The sequence below is a fragment of the Seriola lalandi genome, unplaced genomic scaffold, assembly GCF_002814215.2.
Source record: "Seriola lalandi dorsalis isolate HSWRI2012SDOR001 ecotype SW California unplaced genomic scaffold, Sedor1 jcf7180002054358, whole genome shotgun sequence".
NCBI lineage: Eukaryota > Metazoa > Chordata > Actinopteri > Carangiformes > Carangidae > Seriola > Seriola lalandi.
The window spans coordinates 300295-325335 of record NW_019524911.1 but is presented as its reverse complement, the minus strand read 5'-3'; the positions used below and the strand labels follow the sequence as shown (position 1 = coordinate 325335).

Sequence of the window (25041 nt, the reverse complement as noted above, 5' to 3'; positions counted from 1 at the left end):
GTGGTGTTGGGGGTGGGGGGGTCGGGGGGCAGAGGCTGCTGGGAAAAGTGCTGGAGAGGAAAGAAAGGCAGGAAGGCAGGAAGACTGTGTGGACTGTGAACCTGCTGCCACAAACAAACAACAAAGACTCAGCAGAGCACTGGGAAGAATGGGAGCTGCGTATGGAAAGAAGGTCAGTCCTGCACTGCTGCTTTTTGTCTCTGGCGGAGAAGGATTATTGTTTAGACCCTAAGAGTTTAACAGCTCGGTTTTACAGTAGATTTGGATTTGATTGAAGCTTCAACGCAAAATGTAATGTAAAGATTTGTGCACATGGGTTTCTTAACAGTACACTGTGGGTTTATGGTTCTGTTCAGACTCTCACGGCACTTTGTTAAGGTTTCATAAAGATGTGGTTTGATACAGAGACAGTTCACAGTGACTTCAGACACAACCTGTTTATTTACATTTAACCAGAACCACCATCTTTCACTGACCTTAACCAAAGAGCTTTTGTTGTCTAAACCACAGACGGGGCTCTGGATGTGAACCTGGTCTCTGTAGTCACGGTCCTGATCTTTGGACGTCGTCCATCCGGCTCGTAGTGACTCTGCTGCCATGTCTGTGCCTTGATGAATGTAGCGCTTCATTAATTCTAAAAATTTTCCCATTTGAAATACATTAGTTTGAAAGTTTGAGTCCATGTACATAAATCAATAGATTAAATTTCACAAACTGTTGTGAGAGTGGGTTGGAAGTTTGTGAAACCATCTATTTCCAGCACAAACTGACTGTTTCACCATTTTGTCTTTAGCTACAGAAACCTGAACCTGTCAGAAGTTTTACATGTTTAGTCTGAGCTGAATTGATCAGCTGATTCATTGATTAGTCGACTGACACATCGTTAAAATCTTTTTTTAAACAAAAATGATGACGACTCCCTGGATCCAGCCTTGATGGGGTTTGGATGGAAATATTTGTAGATGTCAGCTTGTGGGAACTGATGGGTATCTTTCATTATGATTCACTAACTAATATTTTTGTGGGTTTCAGGCTTCACAAATCCAAGCAAAGTCACTTCAGGTTGAAGGATTTAGACCAATCAGACACTTGTTTCATCATTACAACGTATACAACTTTTAAATAACTGTGGAATCAAAGTTCCACCGTTTGTCCCCCCTTCATCGGATGTGAACAAAACTCAGTGTGTATGTTCAGGACGTACTGCAAGATGTCTATTGAGAGTTTAGTCAGGATTCATCAAAGGCATCTTGAGTTATGAATAATAATTTGATAGGCCACGCCCACTTGGACCAATCAATTAAGCTCTGCAGATTTTTGTTAAAACTGGCCCTAAAATCATGTTCAAATGTGGTGATATTCTGTCCGCCGGGTTTAGGATGATTGGTCAAATCGTTAACGAGTTGTCGCCAATTTCCTGCGAAGCCCCGCCCCTTGTGGAGTTTATTGGTTTATTGGATTTCTAATATTAGGAGGAGATGTCAAAAATGCGTTTTTAAAAAAATTCAATATGGCCGAAAATCCATCATGGGGGACTTTTAGGGCCCCAGAGGCTTTTTTGTAGAGCACATTGAGTCGGACGTGGTGTGAGGGGTGTGGCTTTCCCAAACTTGCACTCAATCACGGTGCCACCATCTGGCTGATTGGGCTCATATTTCTTGAGAAGCACATGCACATCATTTCCAGTTATTGGGCCAAGTTTCATGTTTCTAGCTTATTCCAGCTCAAAGCAATTTGAGCCGTTGCATAAAACAAATATTAACAATAATGATAATAAACCGAAACAAAAACAAGTCACTCTTAGTTGCAACCTTACTTTTATTAACTGGTGTCTGTTTCTCATCGTTGGACTCAAGTTTAATAAAGTAATAAAGTCATTTTTTACATGCTGCAGAAATCAGAGGCTATTTTTAAATTCACATTAACATGACACCACGACTGATTGAGATATTTTGGGATGTGAAGATGAGATCAGAGGTCAGAGGTCATGTGGCATCACAACCTCGAGCTGAACTGTTTTTTTTAATATATATATATATATATACATTTATATGTTTTAGATTATGTATTGTTTCATTTTATTTATAAAACTTTTTTCTTTAGTTATGTGTGCCAGCTTCACAATGAGCCCAGATTCAGACCACTTATCCCAGTCCTGGATCCTGGCAGTCTCCCAGAACAAAGACATTTCTGTCCCTCAATGGATCATAAAACTCAACAGGAAGAATATTGAAGATACAAAGTCAATCTTGTTGATAATTTTTAAGCTGGAAAAAAAAAAAAGTAGAGTAACAAAAAACACAAATTACTCTGATTGAGACAGGTCTTTTAAAAACCACATCAAATCAAAGACTTGGACTTGAATGGATGAGACTTCTCTCAGTCCTGTGTACTACCTTCACTACTTTTCCCCTAGTGGTCGGACACCTGTAACCACACCTAACAGTGATGTCACAGTGTCCTGGAGTACACCTGTGCATCGTTGCGGCCAGGTGCTGCGACTGTTTGGCAGAGAGCCACTCCTCTGTGACGGCTAAAGTAAAAGAAGAAAATTCCACAGAGCTGGGAAACAAAGCTGAGCTCGGAGGAGAGAGATTCCTCAAACACCCTCAGAAAAAGCAGAGCATTTACAAATATTTGAGCTATGGGGCGCGACACACCTGTTGAGGAGGGCGTGTTGGGGCGTGTTTGTTGCTACGGTGACCAACAGCTGACAGCGGGGTGGAGGGGCGTATGGACGGAGGTATCGGAGTGGGTCATGTATCTGTAATGTCCCCTCAGATGGACCCATTAGTCTATTTTCAGTGCAGTGTTCCCGTCAGCAGCAGCAGGTGGAGGCCAGATGAAACTCAGAGCTGCACATCGACACATACTGAGAGGGAGGGGGGGTCTGAAGTCTCACAGTCTATACGCAGCGTTGGTCTACTCTCCAGATTATCTCTCTATGAGCATTGATTTTTTTATCTTGTCATGTGTCCAAAGATGTTGAGCTGGTCTGAGCATGAACCTGACACTAACAACATCAAGAGTTCTTCTGCCTCCAGAGTCTGCACTGCGTCATCTTTTATTTTTGATCTGTATTTATGACACCTCAGGGGGTTTTCGGCCTGTAGTGGACACGGCAGCAGCAGCAGCAGCAGCAGCAGCAGCAGCAGCAGATGTGAGCCTGTTTGATTCCAGATCGAGGCTTCGGCTTCAGTCGGGTCCTGAGTTGATTTACAGATAATTGAGAGTAACAGGTCATTTGTCGTTCTGCTGTTGCCTCAGTGTGATTGAGTCGTTCGTTTCTCCTCACTGGTTCAGTGTTAAACTGTCTCCAGAACATATTGTGTAGCGTTCACTGAACTCCTCCTACTTCATGTTGGTGTTCATGTCAACCAGCGACAGTGAACACAACAGCTGCCAGGGGTTGGGGTTCAGTTCTGGTTCCTGTGCACCGAGCACAGATCTCTAACACCGGCTGTACGTTTACTAACACATCTGGACAGCTGTATTTGTCACTAAGCTGTGAACTGACCAGGTGGTTAGTGGTCAAACTGCAGCCACACCTGTGAGGGTCGATACAGCACTGACACAGTAAAGGCAACCTCGGTTATTTCAAAGGGCTGTTTTAAACCAGTAACCTGACAGTAATATTAAAGTAATCCTGTCCTCCCCCCACGTACATGTCTCCTTTTGTCTCAGCTGCAAGTCTGAATAAAGTATAAAGCTGCCAGGATATAAAATAAGTGACTAATCTTTAGTGATAATGACTTAAAATATTATTAAAAACAGAGAGTTTTCATTAGACATTAACACAAAAACAGCAGAAATCTGTTCACATGTAAAGTGAGTTTATTCCAGCTGGTTTCACTGAAAGTCTGTGTTTGTCTGCAAATTAGTTTTTAACTTTTTAAATGTTAAAGCCCCTACATCATAAATTTCAGCTGGTTTTCTCAGCTTGTCTCTACATGTTTAAATGTATAAATAAAGTTATGTTATATGTTTTATTTTGGATACAGCTCTCAGTTTCATTTAAGATGGAATAAAAATGCAGCAGCGATTAAATCCTTCACTGTGTTTTAATATCGGAGAATGTGATTTAGTGACAGTCAGATGCTGTGTGCATGTCGGCCCGGTCTAGACCAATCACAGCTCAGATCCTGTCTTCTGTGAACTCATGTGTGAGTAAGTGAATCAAGTCTGAGAGAATAAATAGCAGCGGAGTATTTTCAGCTGCGGTTACGTAACGTCGCTCATTAACAAGAAGAAGAAGAACATGGGACTCACTCTGACCTCCGCCCCGCTGCAGCCTGACAGATCCAGGGTCAGACCGACCGATCCCTCACACGAAACACACACGTGGCTTTAAATAAACCAGGTTTGTGTGTTTGTGGTGTGGATCATCAATGGGTTAAATCCAGCTCGGACCAGAGAGGCAGATTAAGACAATCAGAGAAAATCTCTGCAGCTAAAAATACTGAAACCTGAGCTGACGCAGAGAAGAAGAAGAAGAACAGGCCTCTGTAATCACCTGTGTGTGTGTGTGTGTGTGTGTGTGTGTGGGGGTCTTCTCCCTTCAGGTCTCTGGCAGTAAAACTTAGTTCAGTTAGTTTTAGATTATACTCTGTTGTTTTCCAGTGTCTCAAAGACACAAAGATGACATTACACATTTTGATTATCGGGTTGTTTAAGGTGGTCTGTTTTTATAAGGTGGTTTGAGGTTGTTTAAGATTGTTTAAGGTGGGCGGAGGTTGTTTAAGGTGGTTAGATGTTGTTTAAGGTTGTTTAAGGTAAGGTGGGCGGAGATTGCTTTAGGTGGTCCAAGTTGTTTAAGGTGGTTTGAGGTTGTTTAAGGTGGTCGGAGGTTGTTTAAAGGTGGTCGGAGGTTGTTTAAGGTGGTCTGATTCTTTCACTCAGCTCAAAAAATGTTAATTATAAATTTTCTAGATCATCATAACAGGAGTCAGAGATACCTGCATGAAGAGAGAGAGAGAGAGAGAGAGAGAGAGAGAGAGAGAGAGAGAGAGAGAGAGAGAGATATGCTCAGTGCATTGTGGGAGTTCTGCCAGCGGCCTATAGCAGCGTCACTAAGGGATGGTTCAGGGCTCACCTGAGGCAGCTTGAACCATATTATCAAAGAGGACAGTTAACGCGGACTAAATGTAGAGAAGGTGTCCGCCTCCTGAACCCAATGGGAGCTGGTTATGAGTTTTATAACTTATAGATTTGACCAGCCAACAAGATTAATATTACAATTAATTAGTAGAGCTGCAATGATTCAGTGACTCTGTTGATTCATTGATCGACAGAAAAATGAACAACTAATATGATTAGTCACTCAAAATCATTTTTCAGGTAGAAATGTTCGATGGTTCCAGCTTCTTAAACGTGAGAATTTGAGACTTTTCTTCTAAAATAAGTTCAAACTCTTTGAGTTTCAGACTGACGGTCAAAACAAACCAGACACCTGAATACGTCTCTGTGTTCTACAGGAAACTGTGAGGGACATTTTTCACTCTTAAAACTGAACAAACAGTGAATTAAATTAAAAATTATTGGCACATTGTGCCAATAATTTTTTCTTAAAGTCCGAACATTTGCTCCCTTTTCACCAGTGACAATATAAAAATGCCTCTAATGCCTCTATACTGCTATTAATGTACCATTACATTGATCATTTAAGTACATTTTCAGTACTTTTACATGTAATGGAGTAGTGTTACACAGCAGTATTACTGCTTTTACCTCAGTAAATGATCTCAGTACTTCCTCCGCCGCTGCGTCTGGTTTGTGTGATGACGGATGTGTAATGTCGATGTTTGACCAGCAGAGGACAGACTCGTCTTTTTCAGCTTCAGATGCCACACATGCAGCCCAACATAACACACACAAACAGGCCTCAGGGGGATTAATCTGAACAACACAGACCGTCGAGTCCGAGGGCAAGAGGGAGAGGCTGCCGTTCATCTTCAGGACGCACTGACAGTAACAACGTATCACAGTTTATCTCCTCATGCATTTACAAAAAGACAGAGAGTTTCTTTTCTTTCCATCACTGCTTGTGTCTCACAGTGAACCAACACGTCATTTAGTTTGTGTGCTGATTTGTCTGTTAATGCACAAATAAAAATAATAACTGAACTGATGTTGATGCACTGTGATGAGAAGGGCCCTCGGCTTTTATTGTTTCAGTGAATCTTGTGTTTATGTTGAACATATGAATTATTATTAATCACTAACTAACCGGGTCATGTTGGCTGCGTCTTGGTTTAAATGTCCTGAACCTTGAGTTAAATTACTGAGGGGCACAGTGGAGACTTCATACTCCCTCTCACCCCCACCATCACCCCCATCAGCCCTGAAGAGGTGGGAGGCGGGAGGGGAAGGGGGTCTATGAGACAGAGAGGGCCTTGTCACCATGTTGAAGCCTGATGAGGTCTCCTAGCAACCAACACAAAGTCCATTCAGTCAGAGAGGACGCTGTCCAACTGACCTGGAGTCAGACAGGAGAGGAGCAGCTGAGAAACACCCTGAGAGAGGAGGAAGAGGAGGAAGAGGAGGAGGAGGAGGAGGGAAGAGAGAAAATCTGGATCAGAAGAACTAAACTCTGGCAGCTGAATGTTGTTAAAGGAACAGTCCAACATTTCGAGACAGAAATCCTTCACACTAACTCGCATGTTTCAGAGGAAACCTGCAGTCTGGATGTAAATATTGTTATTAAAGGGGACCCCCCCCCCCCAACGTGTGTTTCCAGGTGTTGGGGAGAACCACTGCATATATATATTGTAAAGTGTCTGCAGAGGGAGTTGTGTGAAGTCTGGTAAATGTCCTCAGGTGATGTCACTTGTGTCAAGCGTTGCTCAGGTTGTTGGGAAAAGCCACATTACAGCTTCACCCTTCGTAGGTGATGAATGATTGACACGTTTGTCCCTCAGGGCTTACCGTAGCTGTGTGTACTGAGACTGTTCAGTACCACCAACCTCGATAACTTTTAGTTCCCCTCAGTGTTACTGACTGTTTTGTGTGTTGATGATTGTCGTGTTGTGGATTTCTGTTTATTTATCCACCGCTCTGCCTTCCTCGCGTGACGACTTTGCAGTTACATCTTCTATGTTTTCTTTCTTCTTCTTCTTCTTCTCTCTCTTCCAGAAGGGGTACACCATCGACCACGAGCCTCCGCTGAAGCAGCAGTGTGTGAAAAATGGAAAGCACCCAAATGGCAAAGGTAAGTTTGTCCCTCTCAGGTTACCGTCCATCCCGGAGAACAAAGGTGCCCTGCGGGAGGCGAGTCTGACCTGTGAATGGTTGTTCAGGCTTATCACTGCTGTCTCAGTGTGGATCGGGCTGTAATGAGCCTGTTGTGGAGCCACTGAACCGTCAGCTGCTTCCTGAGACTGCTGTCCGCTCTGATTACACCATGAAGATGTGTGACAGGTTTTCAAACTAAGCACACACACTTACAGGCGCTGAGTGGCCAATCAGGAGGCGGTTGTTGGGGGTCAGTAAACACAATCAGTTCATAAATAGATCACGTAGGCTGTCGCGTTCAGTTCTTTAAATAAACTCTGACGACCACTGCGAATCGGGTTTATGACTTTTAATCAACATCAACTTCACACAGCAGCTTTTAGCAGCAGGCTATTGGGCCTCAATGTGAGAAATGATAATAATACAGAGAGAGGGAAAGGTTGAGCAAGAGGGAAAGAGATGGAGCCCCGTGGAGCAGCCCACTGTGGTCGTCTGCCTGTCCAGCCCTGCAGCTCCGATCCTCCTCCCACTGGTTCTGTGTTTATATCTTTATCACTGTATAAACACAGAGGCAGCAGCGGACTGTTGCTGACTCACTTTACATGAATAACAAAGTAAAAAAAAAAAAAAACCTGTGGTATGAAAAGCTCAGAGAAAATCCAGTAAAATCCAAATACCTCAAGTCATGAATCTAGAAGCAGCGACTCTGCAGACAACAGGCTGAGGAGGAGGAGCAGAGCAGCAGAGTGGGTTCAGGGCCACAGCTCCCAGTACAGCTCCCAGTGAGTCCAGTTTTACACAGGAAGCATTAGGCAGGAGACAACGGGAGTCTAGTCTGGGTTTATTTGGCAGGATAATGTCGTACAGCTTCGGTTTCTGCTCTACAAACTAAATCAGTCCAAGTGAAAAGTCCTGGGCCACTTCGTCCCTGCACATTTAAAACTCTGACATCTACTGAAATGAAGCTTCAGTCAAGACGATCTCCTTGTGCACCGTTTCCTGCTCTCTCTAAACTTCACCAGCTCATTCTTATCTTCATCCAATCACAACCTGACACACTGGCCTTCAGCCAATCACTTGTAACGTGTCAAACTTTAAGTGTTGTCGCTCTCTGCTGTCATTCAGCACGACAGCAGAACATTTTGTGTTGCCTCCTCTCCGCTCGCCGAGGCATGTCGGATAACGAATCTGATCTTCCGGAGGATTTCAACCTCAGTGGCGAGCTCCTGCCAGAAGCAGCTCATTCTCCTGCAGCTCAACGCAAAAAGCGCCACCAACTCGCCTCAGCTCAGAGAGAATATATGAGTTATTAGTCTCAGTCAAAGGCCCAAGGCGACTCTCCGGGTCAAAGGTCACTTTTACTCACAAACTCAGTTAAACGTCAGAGAGTCTGGGAAACTGGCTCAGAATAGATCCTCCATGCATGACTGCAGCACAGAGACGGTCCAGTAATAACATTCATTCGATCTTTATTAAGGACACAGCTCAAAGGGGGGTCCCTAGCAACAAGAAAAACAACAGCAACAAAAAAAAAACCAACAACAAATCCACATAAAAACAAAAGACATTCCACAATAATCACACATTTACATACAAGCTGTAACGCCAGCGCTGCCACACTGTAGATGAGATCCTGACGGAGCTCAGTTCATCTGAGATGGGAATCTGATTATTGAAGGGTTGAAATTATTCCATTAAAGAAACGCTGAACACAGAATAAAGAAAAACACCTCAGGAGCCAGCACAACAAGGCTACGCTCTTCGTGTTGATGGCTCTCGTTCATAGTTGTAAGTGACATGTATCCAGCTCTGGCGTGAACACCGCTCAGATCCTCAGCTGCCACACACGAGTAGATGTGACTGAAACATGAGCTGCATTCATACAAGAATAACAGTGACGTTGTTCGAGCGACAAGGGGAAGGCGTCGACACTGAATGATGATGATGAAGAGAGAGAGGTGAAGAGGTGAGACAAAAAAAAAAATGAATCCAGATCTGACCGTTCTGACAGAAAACAACCACTTCAACATGAAACAGCCCCCGTGTTTGTTTCAGCGCCACCAGCAGGTCGTCACACGACATTCACACTTTACTGTCTTTAATCTTTGAAAACTGAAACTCTGAACCTGCTGGATCTGGAAGATGAACTGAAGCTGACAGCAGCGTGGGAAAAGGCTCAGAGCAGAAATGCAGCCTCACACAGAGGAGAAGGAGGAGGAAGATGAGGAAGATGAGGAAGAGGAGGAGGAGGAGGAGGAGGAGGGGAGACACAAGGAGGAGGAGGAGGAGCGAAGGAAACACTGAGCGGATCATGTGACCTTTGTTTCGCACTGGGCATGATTCAGTCAGAGGAGAGGAGGCAGAGGAGGAGTGCTGCTGCTCCCGCTGACTGAAACACATGAGGATCTTCAGCACCAGTTCAGAACCAGATGAGATGGATCAGATGGATCAGAGGAGGATCGGCAGCCCCGACCAGCCGAGCACAGTCAGGGAGGGGATGGTGAAGTCTGGTAAGAACCAGAGGAGGACTGACTCTGATCCTGGATCCCTCTGAAGCGTCTTTAGTTCAGGTTGTAGTGAACTTACATGTGTTATACTGGTGGGTGTGTACTACTGTTCTGTGTGTGGTTATTATGTTTTAATCATTAATTTTGTTCATATTCTGTTGATCAAAGTGTCAAATAAACCAATAAAACAGGAAACTAAATGTGGTTTTCTGTCCAAATTCTACAAACCACTAAATCTGTGTCCTGACACTGACAATTATCTCACTAACTATGGAAATAATTTCATCGGTTTTATTGAATTTTCTTCATGTTTGAGCTTTGACTGAATCTGTGCGTCTTTGGGTGAATCTGTAGAAAAGTGAGTTTTGTGTAAGTTGTTTTATGACAGAATGAAACTCGAAACAAACGCAAACATTTCTGAAAGTTGTATTTTTTTAAAACAAGAAAGTTGGTAAATTGATATGAATGAAAAACAACTTGGAACTAGAATTAAAATAATTTATCCACATATGCAGGAATAAATTACTCATTTAAATGGAGATTATTTATAGTTTCAAGAAGTCATTAGTTCATATACCTTTTAAAAACTTTATTGTAGGCTGTTATTAGTTAGATTGTATATCCGCTTTTATGATTTGCATTTCATAAATAATTCAAGTCTTGTGTGTTGGAGAGCAGCTTGGTGCGAACTGTTAATAAACCAGTGTGAGGTTGGTGAGTGTAGGATGAAGTCAGAGTGAGAGGATGAAGTCACTGCCGAGAGTGGGAGTTTACATCAACTTACTCTGCTGAGATTCTTATGTAATAAAAGATTTCTCAGGTTTTTGGAACAATTAAAGGAATGTGGAGTCATGCAGACACAGCTGGTGCACTCGCTCCTGGTACAGTCCCCTATTCTCTGGTGTTTTAATCCTGGTTCAGTCCAATATTCTCTGGTGTTTTAGTTATTTTTCAGTCGAGTACACTCTAATGTTTTAGCCCTGGTTCGGTCCAGTCTTCTCTGATGTTGTAGTTCTGGTCAGCTCCAATATTCTCTGGTGTTTTACTTCTAGTTTTGTCCAGTAAAAAACAGGATGATTTTTGTAGGAGCTGATCAATAGCTGCAGTTTGACCGTAGTCAAACTATTTTGTCTTTTGCAACAGGTCAGGGTTTGACCTCAGTGTTTATGTAACAGTTCAGAGTTCAACCGGCTGCGTTTGAAAAATGTGTGTGTGTGTATGTGTGTGTGTGTGTTTGTGACTGAGAAAGCATGAAAAATTTCCTCAGGATGAATGAATTAAAGACTAAAGACATTATCCTCCTACATTACGTGTAACATGATCACACTTCCTCCTGGCTGCGCCGGAGTCAGACAGTCTTCCTCTGCACTGATATCAGACAGAGGCAGAAATCAGCTCTGAGTTGTAACCAGATAACAGGCACTCACAGAGATATCAATACTACAGAGAGGGTTCAGTTCGCGCGTCCTGTCTCGAATCAATACGAAACCACACAATATCTCAAAGTCCGTCCAGGCTTCCTGCATCAGTCCTGTTCATTTGTCCCACAGACAGTCAGCCGACTTCTCTCCTGTTGAATCATTAGAACAAACTCTCAGACTCTCAAATGAAGTTAAAAGTCACAGTCTGAGTCCATCATCACTTGAAGCAGCTATAATATATATTTTAACAGTGTAGCTTATTATATTGTCATGTTCAGGAGTCTGGTGGTGATGAACCTACAGAGAATTATCAGGTGAATCGGCAGCTAACTTTGGCTTTATATTGAGTTTCATCTAAAATGTTTTATTTTAATTTGATGACCAACAATCCGAAACCCAAAGATATTCAGTTTACTGTGATATAACTGTGATATATCCATGCAGCCTTCATTCAAAGTCTCCTCACTACAGGGTTAGGGTACGTCTGTAGCAGTCGGGCGTGGCAGCCCAGACACTCACACTCCCCCTCCCATTACCTGAATCATTGTACAACAAACACATAATCAGAAGGGCAGGTAAAATTATATCTGTCCGAATCCCACAATGCTCATTATCTGTTTCAGCCTGTGCCCTCTGGGAGGCGCTACAGCGCTGTATCCACTAAACGTAGTGGAAATCTCAGACGTTAAGGGAAACTGACACCTGAGAATGATCAGAGGTTTTGCTTGTGTTTTACACTATCAATTGTCAATCAGAATAGTTGCCAATTAATTTTCTGTTCACTGACTAATCAATTACTGGACTGACTGTTTCAGATTTATTTTCAGATGATGCAGCACGTGTTGACCTTGTTGTGTAAAGAACAAAGTCTTCAGACTCTAGTTTCACAGCTTGACTATCGAGTCCTGACCTGAACCCCATCCATCACCTCTGTCATCACTGATGCTCTGGTGTCTGAATGGGAACAAATCCCTGCACCAGGTTCAACATCTGCTCTTATAGCAGCTGTCCACATACTTTTGGCCACGTACAGTAGCCGTCCATGGGTTTCTAACGGAGACGAGCCTGACGACCAAACGTTCAGAGCTCATTTAATTTTTCTGAAATATGAAGCAGCAGTGGATGTTGGTCTCTGGTTGCACTTGAGAAAGAGGTCATTGTGTGAAGTGAACTGTATGACATCTGATCTCTGTCTCCCAGAATATCTGAGGACTCGGATCAGATGCCTTTTAATCTGTTCTTTCTTCTCTCAGACAAACGGGGACGATGGACAGAGACTCATAGACAGAGTCAGTTTAGACTATAAAACCTGAAAACATGGACGTCTATGTTCAAAAACACCCAGCTTCATCCCGACAAATAACATGACATCATGAAATAACCAGAGTGAATGTCTGAAGTGCTGCCAGCGTCCCCTACAGGCTGCAGCGTCCATTACAGCGACAATATGAACAAACATCCAGATGATTTAGTTAGAACTAAGTTTCAGATGTTAGAAATGTAATCTCCATGATAATCCAGTCCTTTCGGCCCTTGTGTCTGCAGCCTCAGCGTATGCAGACCTGCAGCAGCACCGGTCTGAGGGCGTCCACAGGAAACCATCCCCGGTGTCCAGCTACGTCCCCCAGCCTGACTACGTGGAGGGAGACGAGGAAGACGACCTCATAAAACCCAAGAAGCTGGTGAATCCTGTCAAAGCTTCAAAAAGTCACCAAGAGCTTCACCGAGAGCTGCTGAGCAGCTACAAAAGGTACACGTGTGTTTGAGTACATGTACATGTGGGGACACGTGGGGGAATGTGTCTAAAGTGAGGACATCTGTTGGAAATGAAGATATTTTTAGAAAGTGAGTAGTTTTTGCAGGAAGGGAGGACATTAGTGAAAAGTGGGAATATTTTTGGGCATTTGAAGACATTGGGGACATTTCAGGCAAGTGAGGACATTTAAGCAAAATGGGGACATTTAAAGAATCTGAGGACATTTGTTGAAAGAATTTATATTTTTAGGAAAGTAAATATGTTTTTGTGAAAGTGAGGACATCTTTGGAAAGTGAGAACAATTTTGAAAAGTAGGGTATTTTTCTGTGTACCTTTTTTTTAAAATAAAGTTTTGTTTGTTTTTGGAAAGTTTGGCCATGTTGGCCTGAGGTGGAGGAACAGTGAGTGCCTCTGCCTCACCTTAAAACTAAATGTCAGAATTTTATTAATGGCAACAGAAGATCTGCTGCTGTCTCACTTTGCTCACCGTGACTTTATAACTCTGAAGGGACACACACCGGGTCCTGACATCAGGATGGATTTTTAAAATGAATCGTCACTACGAGCAGTTGGATGAGATTATTCGAGGGTTATTGACTTTAATCTCTTGATGCAGCTTCACATGAAAATATGTTTCCAGTTTGGACTCACGCAACATCTGCTGACTGACCCATATCATCATTTAACTGATGCCTGCTGACCAATCAGAGAGCAGTATTTTTCTGGTCAAATATCTTTGGTTACATGAAGAGGATCAGACTTTACTGCCGTCCTCTCTGAGTCTGCTCCGTCTCGACTGTTGAAGCTGAGACTGTGTGGAGTTTTTGAAGAAGTGAACAGATGCTGCTAAGCAACAGCCTCCCACCTCACAGGCCTCCACCGCCGAGGACGCTGGGAAAGTTTTCACATCACCTCCACACAAGCGCTCATTCACTCACACAGCTTTTACACTGTGGGCAAAGCGAGATCGACTATTCTCTCTCTCTGTTTTATCATTCAGGAGGAAAACGAAAGCTGGAGGAAGACCAGGAACACGCACAAATAAAACACACTGTCATGAACATCTTCACCTGTTTTGTAAATTAACTAAAAACTTTACTAAAACCTGAACTTCAGATACTTTTTAGGTGAACCTTGAGTTAAGACTGTTTTGTGGAACGCTCAGAAAATGTTTCTGAAAATAAAAAAGTAAAGAGAAAAACAGACAGAAAATGCAAATGAAATGATAATTATGCAGCAGATACGCTGGTGATGTAATGTAAGGTCTTTATCATTTAGATTTCCAGCCTCCACAAAGACAACACATCGGGAATGTGTTTTTTCTGATGTTGAATGAGCAAAAAATCTTTCTGTGAGTTTTAAATCTGATATATATGTATAAAATTTAGTGTGAACATTCGTTTGAAAATCTTTGTGAAATCATGTCAAATGGGATTAATTCAGTCATTTTATTTAGGGCCTGGTCTTGTATAGATTTTTATGGTTTCTCAATTCACCTGATTTTAATTTTTTTTTTGTTAAATAACTGGTTTAAATAACTGGTTTACAGTGATGTGTTTGTTCACTGGTTAATGTTTGATTATAACAGACTGCCCTCTGCTGGGTGAAACACTGATTACAACCACTGTTCCTTCGTCCAGATACACACACACACACACACACACACACACACACACATAGAGTTTAAATACACACAATACACAATATTAAACAACACAACTGTTCAACACATGCAGACATGTAAAGCATAACTGAATATACAGACAATAACAGAACCAGCAAACACTGAAATGGGAGATCTACCTACAGACAGTTTGTATTTGAATGTTTCTGCACATGTATGGAAGTGTGTTGTGTGTTATACATGCATGAGTGTGACCAGAGGAATGTGCAGAATGAATGAATGGATGAATGAGTGAAATAATATATATGATGTGTGTGTGTTTTTTTTTACAAGGGGTGGGGTGAGTGTGGAGACGAAGCCGGAGCTGCACAGAGTGCTGGAGTCCAGGAAAAGAGATCAGCTGATCAAACAGAGGAAACAGGAGGACGAAGCCCGAAAGAAGATTTCTCCTCTTGAGGCCGAGCTGCTGAAGAGACACAAGAAGCTGGAGGAGGTAACACACACACACACACACACACACAGACACACACACACCAGACTTTGTTTGATTAATGACTCAAAGTTTAGACGTAAACTGAGAGATTGTTGATGCTGAATCTGCTTTGTATAATGTTCACCATCTTGGTTTAGCATGTTAGCATGTTAGCATGTTGAGTCCAGTCACTTGGACCTTTAAGGTCTGTACAAAGTTGTTTATGAAGCCGTGAAGTGAAAACTTTGACCTATTGGTGGCGTTAGAGGAGAAGTCACATGATCACCAAAGTCAGTGGGATCCATCCTCTGGTCGTCATGAATCTCTGAGGCAAATGTCACATCCATCCAATAGTTATAGAGATTTTTTAGTCTGGGCTGAAGCGGTGGGCTGACTGACCTGCCATGTTCCTCATGTTCTGAGTCGGTTGTCCTGCTGTTAGTCTTCGCCCCAGCTCTGTCTCTGATTGTTTCTCTGTTTTCACGTCGCAGCTGGAGAAGCAGCAGGAGAAGGAGCAGGAGGAAAACCTGAAAGCTCCGGAGTTCGTGAAAGTGAAGGAGAAGCTGAGACGGACGTCTTTTCACAGTAAAGAGGAGAAGGAGGTGTAGACACAGAGCTGCTGTCCTCCAGGAGACGGCGAACTGAGAACCGGACTGTCCACGTGTTTACAGGACGCACAGGTGTCACGCTGTGTCCTCACTGAGGACACATTGAGGACACAGTGCCCAGATGTTGAAAGCTGGACAGAACAGCTGTGACGTCTCTTTGGAGTCGAGCACTGAAACTATCTCAGGTAAACACACCTGGAACAGGTACAGCCTCAGACAATCTAGTGTTTGACCTCATCGGCGTTGGACACATGGTACGTGATGGACAGAGCACCATGGACGTGGACAACAACTGTCTCCTCAGAAGGAAGGACGATGTTAGAGATCGTATAGATTTGAGTTATTATGAGTAACTGTTTCCTGACGGAGGAAATTCAGAAACATCCGGCAAAAAAATCCTGAGGAAGTTTTCTTGATTCTCTTTTTTTGTTTTGATGTTAAATCAAATTTACAGGATTGTACAGACGTCGCAGTGACGTGTGAGGACTTATTTCAGACGTCTCCACTTCCTGTGTTAGAAAATATCTGTTTCTTTGATAAAAAGTCGAAAGTAAAAGTTTGTGGACATAAATATTTTGGGGGAGGAGTTAACTACAATTCCCTGGATGCATTTAGGCACTTAAAATCCTGTCACATGAGACATTAATGGCAGGTGAGATTCACCGTTGAAATCTGCTGCTTCAATCAGTTTTGAAAAAGTTCAGCAGCTGTGGAGCCACGTGTGTTATCAACTGTAGCAACGAAGACATGTCTCCGTGGCAACGGCAGCTGAGGCTCATGGGTACTGTAGTATTTATACCTGTCCACCAAAATGTCAACAAAAGGTGTTCTCTCAGAAATAAAGCTGAAATAATTCAAACTGGTGTCAGAAACTTGGAGAGAGGCTTCTGTTGTTCTGTGTTCAGCTGAAACTGAAATGAGAAAACACTTCAGACGCTCTTCACATTTCAAAACCATTACAAGAAAATATCTGAAGATACAAGATTTTCTTGTTATTACAAAATACATCTAAGTACAAGATACAGAACTTGTAATTCAAAGAAAATATTTAATTCATATGAATTCATATCTCGTAATTAGAAATTGAGGATTTATTCTTGTAAATACAAGATACTATTTATGTACAATAAAGAAACTAAGAAGTCACATTTACAAGAAAAGCTCTTACTATACGCTGTAATTATAAAACTGTATAATTATGAATATTGTTTTTTGTAATTACAAGATGTTAAATCATATTTATGATATAAGGAAGTTGTATATTGAGATTCACATTTAGTTGTTATATTTTATGAGATTTGTTTTTGTTATCATCAGATGCAAAGAAAAATCTCACAATTACAAGATTTGTATCTTGTATGTAGATTGGTGTCTTTGCCTGGACTTTTCTGAACGCAGTAAATTTAGAAATGTTCTGCAGCCGCACAAGAAAAGAGTTTCTCTTTTCTACAAGATCATGTAATTAGATGAAACTTATCTAATTACTGTAATTGTTGTAGATTGTAGATCGTAATTGTCAGGACTTCACCCAAAAGCTCTGACTGGTGAAGACAACGAAGAAAATGTTGTCGTCTGTTCGGACAAACTGAACTTGTGCCTAAATTTCATCTGTGTCGGTGAATGAAGATTTCACAGGTCAAACTTCAGCTGCACTGTAACAAATGTTTTCTATCACTTGTTCATTGATATCACATTCATAATTGTGATAAAAGGTGTTAGACTTACATGATTTGTATGTTGTAATGACATGTTTACTGAGTTAATTACAATGTACAAAAATATTAATCACATTAGATGATCTCATATCTTATTATTACAAAACACAGTTTGTTTTTGTAATTACAAGATGCTAATTACATATAATCATAATACACAGAAAGTATAATGACAAACTCCATACCTCAAGTTATTATTCTTGTAATTATGAGACGCAGATTAATTATTGATTATTAAAAAACACCTTTACAGTCCACTGAACAAAGAGTCATTAATATTCAGCTGAACCACGATGTGTTTTGGTCTCTGACACTGAAAATGTTGCGATGACATTTAACAGATGAACAGGAAGTTACTGTGTGAAGTGTATTAAAGAAAGAATAAAGTCAATCAGAATCTGACAGGGGACACGAGGCCTTTGACATTAATATGATGGGATGCATCTCACAGGTCACATTAAAGTGTAACTGAAGCCTTACGTCGAACTGTAAAATCACTGAAATCACTTTAGACTTTCACTGTGTAAAAGAATGAAGATTAAAATCTAACAGACTTATTTTTGTTTCTGTCTGACTTTGCTGTATTTTATTTTTTGTGGCTTTTGAAGCGCTGTTGGTTCTGATGAACATATTTAGACTCAGTTCAATAAAACTAAAAGCTGATGCAGAAATCTCTCGAGGATGAAAATAAATAAAGGACTAATCCTTCTGTCTTGTTGCTTTATTATTGAGGAAAGATTCTAGATTTGATTTAATATCTTGTCATAGAAAAACTTTAGGATACGGTGAAGGTGGCAGCTATTTCTGTAAATAACATCATACAGGAAATAATCCAAACAGCAGTAAAATAAATACAAGAAAACACAAATGAGTACATTCAACAATTAAAATTGAATATATATAACAGTGTTTACAGCACTGGAGGCCCAGGGTGTCACAGAGAGGGTAAATGGAGAAGCTAAATGACTAAGCTAATTGATTAAACTGACAGGAAAAGGAAAAACAGCTGGAAAAAGGAAATGGAAATTGAAGAGGGAAACCAAGTTTGTATTCCCTTTTTCCAAATGTCTTTTCAAGTTCTATGATTTATTCATGAATTAATAAATGTATTTATAAATGGTTTATTTCATGAGTGTTTTATACTGTTTTTGTAAATCCAGTTTAAATCTCTATAGTATTCATTGATGGATTAATAGTTAATTTATAAATTCCTATTTTAATCCCTATTAAGATATGAAATTAAGGAAATGCTTTATAACTTTTCATCCCTAGTCCTCCATATAATGTACTCAGTTGCTTCCCAAGATGACCTTATATCTCTCTCACTAATGTTATGATGTTGACCGGGCTGCTCTGTGATGAAGGTTGTATCTACCAGGTGTCGCTGTTTCTCCTCTTTCCTCCAGAAACTGAAGATCAGTCAAGTCACACACAATGAGCCTGTGACCGACTTTAATTTTGAGATGAACTCTTTAAACTTTTTTTTTTTTTTTTTTTTTTTTTTTTTAAATTCCGAAATAAGTACTTAATTATTACTTACCCAATGAAGCGGTTACAAACACAACAACCTAATCTGCGGATAATTTGTTCTCACAATAAATTAATAAATAAATGAACAGATAAATGTGACCAAGGTTCTAACAGCCTATATAATTTAATTCATACTGAAATTAAAATCTTGAATAAATCTCTAAGAAAACCTTGTATGTTCTGTGTTGTTTTATCATGTTATCTAACCCCTGGATTAATTGATTTTATCTGATTTATTTGTTTAATTCAGGTGAGAAAGTTTATTCTTGATCTCGAAAGACGCCCACTTACTCACTTATCTTAATCTAACAAACTCTCTCCACTGATGAAGACCGTGACATGCAGTTGAAATCTCTGTTATATGCTCGTATAAGGTTAGGAATTCAGAAGTTTTAATTTCAGCTTTGTTTTATTTTGAAACACTGACCGGAAGCTGTCTGTGTTCGCACCGGCTGACTTGGCGGCGCTGGTCCGCCGCTGCCGAGGAGAGGCTGACGCAAAGCCGAGACCATCGCCAGGGACCAGGCTCCGGAGCAGCCGGAGCCACCTCGCACCGTGTTCTGCATTGTTTAACCAGTAAACAGAGGCTGACACAGCGGAGCCGGTGATCCGGTTCTACCGTCTGAATGTGAAGGAATACCGCCCGTGCCGGCGACTGACTGCAGCCTGTTCATGTGTTTGGATACACCGACCGGGAATCGACAGTCAAGCGGGATCGATGTAATTTTTTGGCAGTAAAGTAAACCGCTTTAAAATGGCAACCGCCGCCCGCTCCCGGCGACCATAGACCCGAGAGTCAGGTAAGACGCAGGGGCAGCTGGCGGGCTGACGCCGCCGAGGTGCTGAGCATGTTGTGGTGCATTTATCTCCGCGGAGGGTGAAGTTCCGGTCGGTTCTCTCAGTGTGAGACTGCGCTGCTTCAGGGAGACGTGCCTTTATTTGGAGGGAAGGTCAAACCAAACTCCATTCAAATATATGACGATAAAAATAGTCCTGCTGTTTGGTTTGCTTGTGTTCCTGTCCGGACACTGCTGATGCATTTTTACACATAGCTTTGGTCTGCAGGTAAATTCGGCACACATATTATTTAACTAAAAGTAGTAAATTGCAGTGGATTTTATTCCAGGCTGGAGAATGGCTCAGGCTGTTTTGCCACCGCCCTCCACGGCAGGCTGCGGTGGAAAAACCCCCGGTAGGAAATACAAGTCGAATCAGTATTAAAAGTTTAGAGTGTTTTTAAAAAGTTAACAACGAGTTGATGCAACGGATGTGTGCTTCTGTAAATAGCAGCAATGTTGCTTGAAAATATCAATTTGTGCGGTGTGGATGTTGGCCAGAGAATAAGGCCACGTTAAAGTACCGTGTTTCTGAATGGAGTCTGGTCGGGTCGGGCTCTCCATGGGACTGGGCAGTGTGTTGGCTGAAAACATTTGCAGCAGACAGTCGGGAGGCTGCTGGCAGCTGCAGCAGCAGCAGGAGCAGCTGTCACAGGGATGTTCAGACACATTTCCACTTAGATAATTCTCCCATTCACTTTAACATTAATGACGTCTGTCACCTGTTTTATCCCTCCGAGTCCGCGTCTGTTCGTTTTCTCGGCTTCTGCAGTTTTGAGTCTTAAAGTTTTATTTTCCCCGAGAAAATTGTGAATTTTTCTGCATAACATAAACAGCAACCAAAACAAAACAAGCTAACAGTCACAATAGAAATGCACAATGACCGTTCACATGGTACCGTCATTTTCTATGACGTCATACACACCTGTCTCACCACAAACGCAGGGAAATGAGAATGAAAACACCTGAAGGCACTGACAGACTTTTTTGAAACCAGGATTATGAAGAGTTGAATGTTCATCCCTTGCAGTCACATATGACAAACCCGCAGTGTTATGAATGAATCAGTGCTTTGCTCATGGGCAGTGTCACTACTATTATAGAAAACATGCTTGTCTTTTGTGTGGGTGGAGGGAAACCGAAACTAAATACTGTGTGATCATGGTTTATTTTTGTTTGGCTTCTTTAATTCTGAAGATGATCCATATTCCCAGTTTAATTTGGCTCATACAGAAGCCAGCTAAGCCTTTCCTTGTGGTCAAACTCCCTTTAAAAGTAGCTGAATCAGCTGCGATAAGCTCCTGTTTGCTCTGTAGTCATGAACGTACAGACAGATATCTAAAACTGAAAAACATGATGATTCAGAGAGAAGTTCTGCAGTCTCTTTTTTTTGCTGCCTGGCTTTCTGGAGTTTTTTTTGTGGATGGAGATCAGAGAGGATGATATACTCAGGAAGTGGATGTCACAATGAATCATATCAACATGTGTTTCACAGTGTTAAGGTTAGATCCGAGTGAATTAGGACTCTGAGGGAGGACAACTTAAGTCACAAATGAGGAGAATCTGATCTCCATGATGTGTCACAGCTGCTGCTGCAGCTCCAGCTGTTGAAAAAACTACAGTAAAACCTCTGCATTGTATCTAGGTGTAAGACCCTGACCCTTTTCCAGCTGTGTAATTTCTCTTTAATTGATCATTCATAATGAAAACAGTCATTAGCTGCAAACACAGCTCAGGTGGTGACTGCTCTCAGACTGCTCAAACCATCAGTGTGTGTGTTCAGGAAAGGACAGCAGTGTTTTATTAGTAGCCTTCAGTTAAAATAATAATAATAATCAGACGAATTCAACAGTCTTATTAATATAGTTAACAGTAAGATCGCCATAGAGACCACAGATTGAGAGAATGAACATAATTCATATACTGCAGGTGTGTCTCTGATCATCAGATACAGTCATAATGTTTGATGATTAATCACTTGTGTGTAAGGTTTCGATCATAGGTCAGACTCTGTGTGTGTGTGTGTGTGTGTGTGTGTGTGTGTGTGTGTGTGTGTCTCTGCTGGAAGGTTTAGTGTAGCACAGTTTTACTATGTCTGCAGAAGGTGTGATAGCTAAACTTTATTATTAAATTACCTAAGATGATCAGAAGAGTCTGGACTCGGAAGAAGGAAGAGCAAATACACTGGCGATACTGAAGGAAGAGACTCAATACCTGTTTATCAGCTGACACACTGAACAAACATATAGATGCAACACTTGTGTTTTTGCTCCCATTTTTCATGTTCTAAGACTTTTTCTAAGTGAACAACAGACTTCTTTCTCCAGATGTTGTTCACATTGGAGACAGCTTATCGCTGTGACCATTCATTTCACAGACAACGGCTCTTGTGGACATGAAACATGCCAAGTAACATGTGCAAACATGTGTGGCAATGTGTTCTGTGATAAAACTACACATTTAAAAGTGTTCTCTTAAGGCACACCTGTGAATTAATCATGCTGCTGTGTAATCAGCATCTTGATATGCCACACCTGTCAGGTGGATGGATTATCTTGGCAAAGGAGGAATGCTCACTAACATGGATTTAAACACTAATGTGAACATAATTTAAAAGAGAGAAGCCCTCTGTGTGTAGAAAACAAATCTTAGACCTTTTATTTCAACTCAAAAAACAAAGAAGTAAATTTAAAAGTCTTGTGTTAATATGTTTGTTCAGTATAAATGACAAGAAGCTGAAAAAGAGCAACACCAGAGAAATGCTTAGAAACAGTCGGTTAAAAAACAAAAAGAAAACCTGTTTATTTATATCATGAGTTGTGAAAAGAAAATTGATTTTGGCTGATATATTATTATTGACCTTTTTAAACTGTTAGATATCAATATTAAATCCTGTATGGGTTGCCCTGTAAAACCCTCTTTGGTTGCTGTTGCTTGAATGTTGCTGTTTAACTGAGCTACACTAGCATTAGCTACACTAACATTAGCTACACTAGCATTAGCTACACTAGCATTAGCTACAGTAACATTAGCTACACTAGCATTAGCTACAGTAACATTAGCTACACTAACATTAGCTACAGTAACATTAGCTACAGTAGCATTAGCTGCACTAGCATTAGCTACAGTAACATTAGCTACAGTAACATTAGCTACAGTAACATTAGCTACACTGACATTAGCTACAGTAACATTAGCTACAGTAACATTAGTTACACTGACATTAGCTAAAGTAGCAGTAGCTACAGTAACATTAGGTGAAGTAACATTAGCTACACTAACATTAGCTACAGTAACATTAGTTACACTGACATTAGCTACAGTAACATTAGTTACACTGACATTAGCTACAGTAGCAGTAGTTACAGTGATATTAGGTACATTAACATTAGCTACAGTAGCATTAGCTACACTAACATTAGCTTAAGTAACATTGGTTGCAGTGATATTAGCTACTTTAACATTAGGTGAAGTAACATTAGTTACAGTAGCAGTAGTTACAGTGATATTAGCTACACTAACATTAGTTACAGTAGCAGTAGTTACAGTGATATTAGCTACACTAACATTAGCTTAAGTAACATTGGTTGCAGTGATATTAGCTACTTTAACATTAGGTGAAGTAACATTAGCTACAGTAGCAGTAGTTACAGTGATATTAGCTACACTAACATTAGCTTAAGTAACATTGGTTGCAGTGATATTAGCTACTTTAACATTAGGTGAAGTAACATTAGTTACAGTAGCAGTAGTTACAGTGACATTAGCTACAGTAGCATTAGCTACACTAACATTAGCTACAGTAGCATTAGCTACAGTAACATCCACAGCGAGCCAACTTACATAACTTCATATGTCATGAGGTTCACTGTGTCTTCTCTACGGGACAGGAGTGATCCTCTTCTCATGTAGTGAGGTCGTCCCTGACGTGTTTCGTCTTAAAACTCTTGTAATAAAGTAGAAACCTCACCTTTGTCCCAATGCAGGAAGCTGTTGTAGCTTATTATCTGTGTGTCACCATCCAGTTTTATTAAAGCTGCCTCTGTCAGAGAGTAAACTGCTGCCCTACAGAGACTTGATTTATCACATTTAGAGACAGGAGGACATCAGACTACTGAACTGATTCGAATATAAAAGACTCTTATATAAAAGACTTTGACATTCGTCCCGAGATCCCATTAACCCAGAAAGAAGAGTCATCACCATGAAGCCTTTTCTCTGGTTAAAGTGAAACAAAGTCATATATAAACCCACATTAGTGAATCTTATCTCTCAGTCACAGACTCTCACTCTCTCCTCTCAGACTGTTGAAGGTCAGAATGATTTTCTCTGACAGTATTTCTCAGACCTCAGTCTTTCTGAGCTCGTCATCTGTGACAGCTGCGATTCTTTGGTTGTTTGACAGAGTTTCTCCCTGGTTCATTTCTGCTGTAAAGACTCTGAACGACTCTTGTTTTTATGAGCATGATCAATGTGGGCATAGAAAACCTGAGTGGAAACACTGGAAACAAGTCTAAATATCTGTTTCCTGTTGTGTTAGGTGTTAACAGTAGCTGTGACGATGAAACAAGACTTGAATGAATAAACCCTGACGATGAGACTGGAACCTTCCTCACATTAATCCATGAAACTAACGGGGATGTCAGATTTCCATCATGTTTTCCACATGGCTTTCCATCGGTCGAGCTTTGACCGGAGCTCTTTTAATGACCTCATCTTCTTCTGCAGCGCTTTAATGGCAGCAAATGGAGAATCAGCTCCACCAGCGGTTTATCTCCATTAGGTCTGAACAATATGAAGGAAAAAAAACTCCCAAATATTGCGATTATTTTGGCAGATATTACGATTGCAATATGAGTCACGATTTCAGTTGGAATAGTCATTTTTGCGTTTAATTGTCACTGAAAAAAATTGAAGAATGATGACGATGTGATTTTTTTTGTTGGGTTTTGTACCAAACAAGCGTGTTACTTAATGTCTAGAGGATTTATAGTCTGTCGTCGTCTCTGTTGTTGTGACACATTTTACGTTTATCAAAACAGCTCTTGCGATTTGGATATTGCACTTGGCCATATTGCAATTTCAATAATATCCAAGACTCCAGAGGGTTAATCGTTCAGCCCTAATCTCCATCCACCAATCTGCTCAGACTCGCAGCCGCGGTTGGAGGGAAACAAGACTTGACTCATCTTTTTGCTTTGGACCATTTTCTGTAAACTCAGTTAAAATCTGAGCTCCATCTGGATGAAACCAGACATGTGTGTGTTCATGACAGTGGGTGGGGTTTGGAGGGTGACAGTGGTTCCCACCCCCACTTTGTGAGTCTCGGGGGGAGGGAGGGA

General features: G+C 41.1%; 2 protein-coding genes across 3 annotated transcripts in view; both read left to right on the top strand.

Annotated features, from left to right (window-relative positions):
* The first annotated feature begins 31 nt into the window (after window positions 1-31).
* LOC111656528 (protein FAM107B) lies at window positions 32-18042 on the top strand. Of its 2 annotated transcripts, XM_023408261.2 has the most exons (5): window positions 32-172; window positions 7132-7207; window positions 12704-12908; window positions 14872-15031; window positions 15502-18042. In XM_023408261.2, the coding sequence occupies exons 1-5, from the start codon at window positions 149-151 to the stop codon at window positions 15616-15618; spliced, it is 582 nt and encodes a 193-aa protein (XP_023264029.1). In that variant the 5' UTR covers window positions 32-148; the 3' UTR covers window positions 15619-18042. The 2 variants fall into 2 exon arrangements, with proteins under 2 accessions (XP_023264029.1, XP_023264028.1); XM_023408260.2 differs by lacking the exons at window positions 32-172; window positions 7132-7207 and adding an exon at window positions 9560-9740.
* Window positions 18043-19329: 1287 nt separating this feature from the next.
* The window catches only part of pik3c2b (phosphatidylinositol-4-phosphate 3-kinase, catalytic subunit type 2 beta), a 40480-nt gene continuing 34768 nt past the window's right edge, over window positions 19330-25041 (top strand). Inside the window, exon 1 of the mRNA XM_023408255.2 lies at window positions 19330-19663. The gene's annotated coding sequence lies outside the window, so the exon portion shown is untranslated. The remainder of the gene's footprint in view (window positions 19664-25041) is intronic.

Coding starts and splice junctions, on each gene's coding strand:
- LOC111656528 (XM_023408260.2), top strand. CDS start 9,629: ATGAGGATCTTCAGCACCAGTTCAGAACCAGATGAGATGGATCAGATG. Junction 9,741..12,703: donor GGAGGGGATGGTGAAGTCTG/GTAAGAACCAGA, acceptor TTGTGTCTGCAG/CCTCAGCGTATGCAGACCTG. Junction 12,909..14,871: donor CTGCTGAGCAGCTACAAAAG/GTACACGTGTGT, acceptor TTTTTTTACAAG/GGGTGGGGTGAGTGTGGAGA.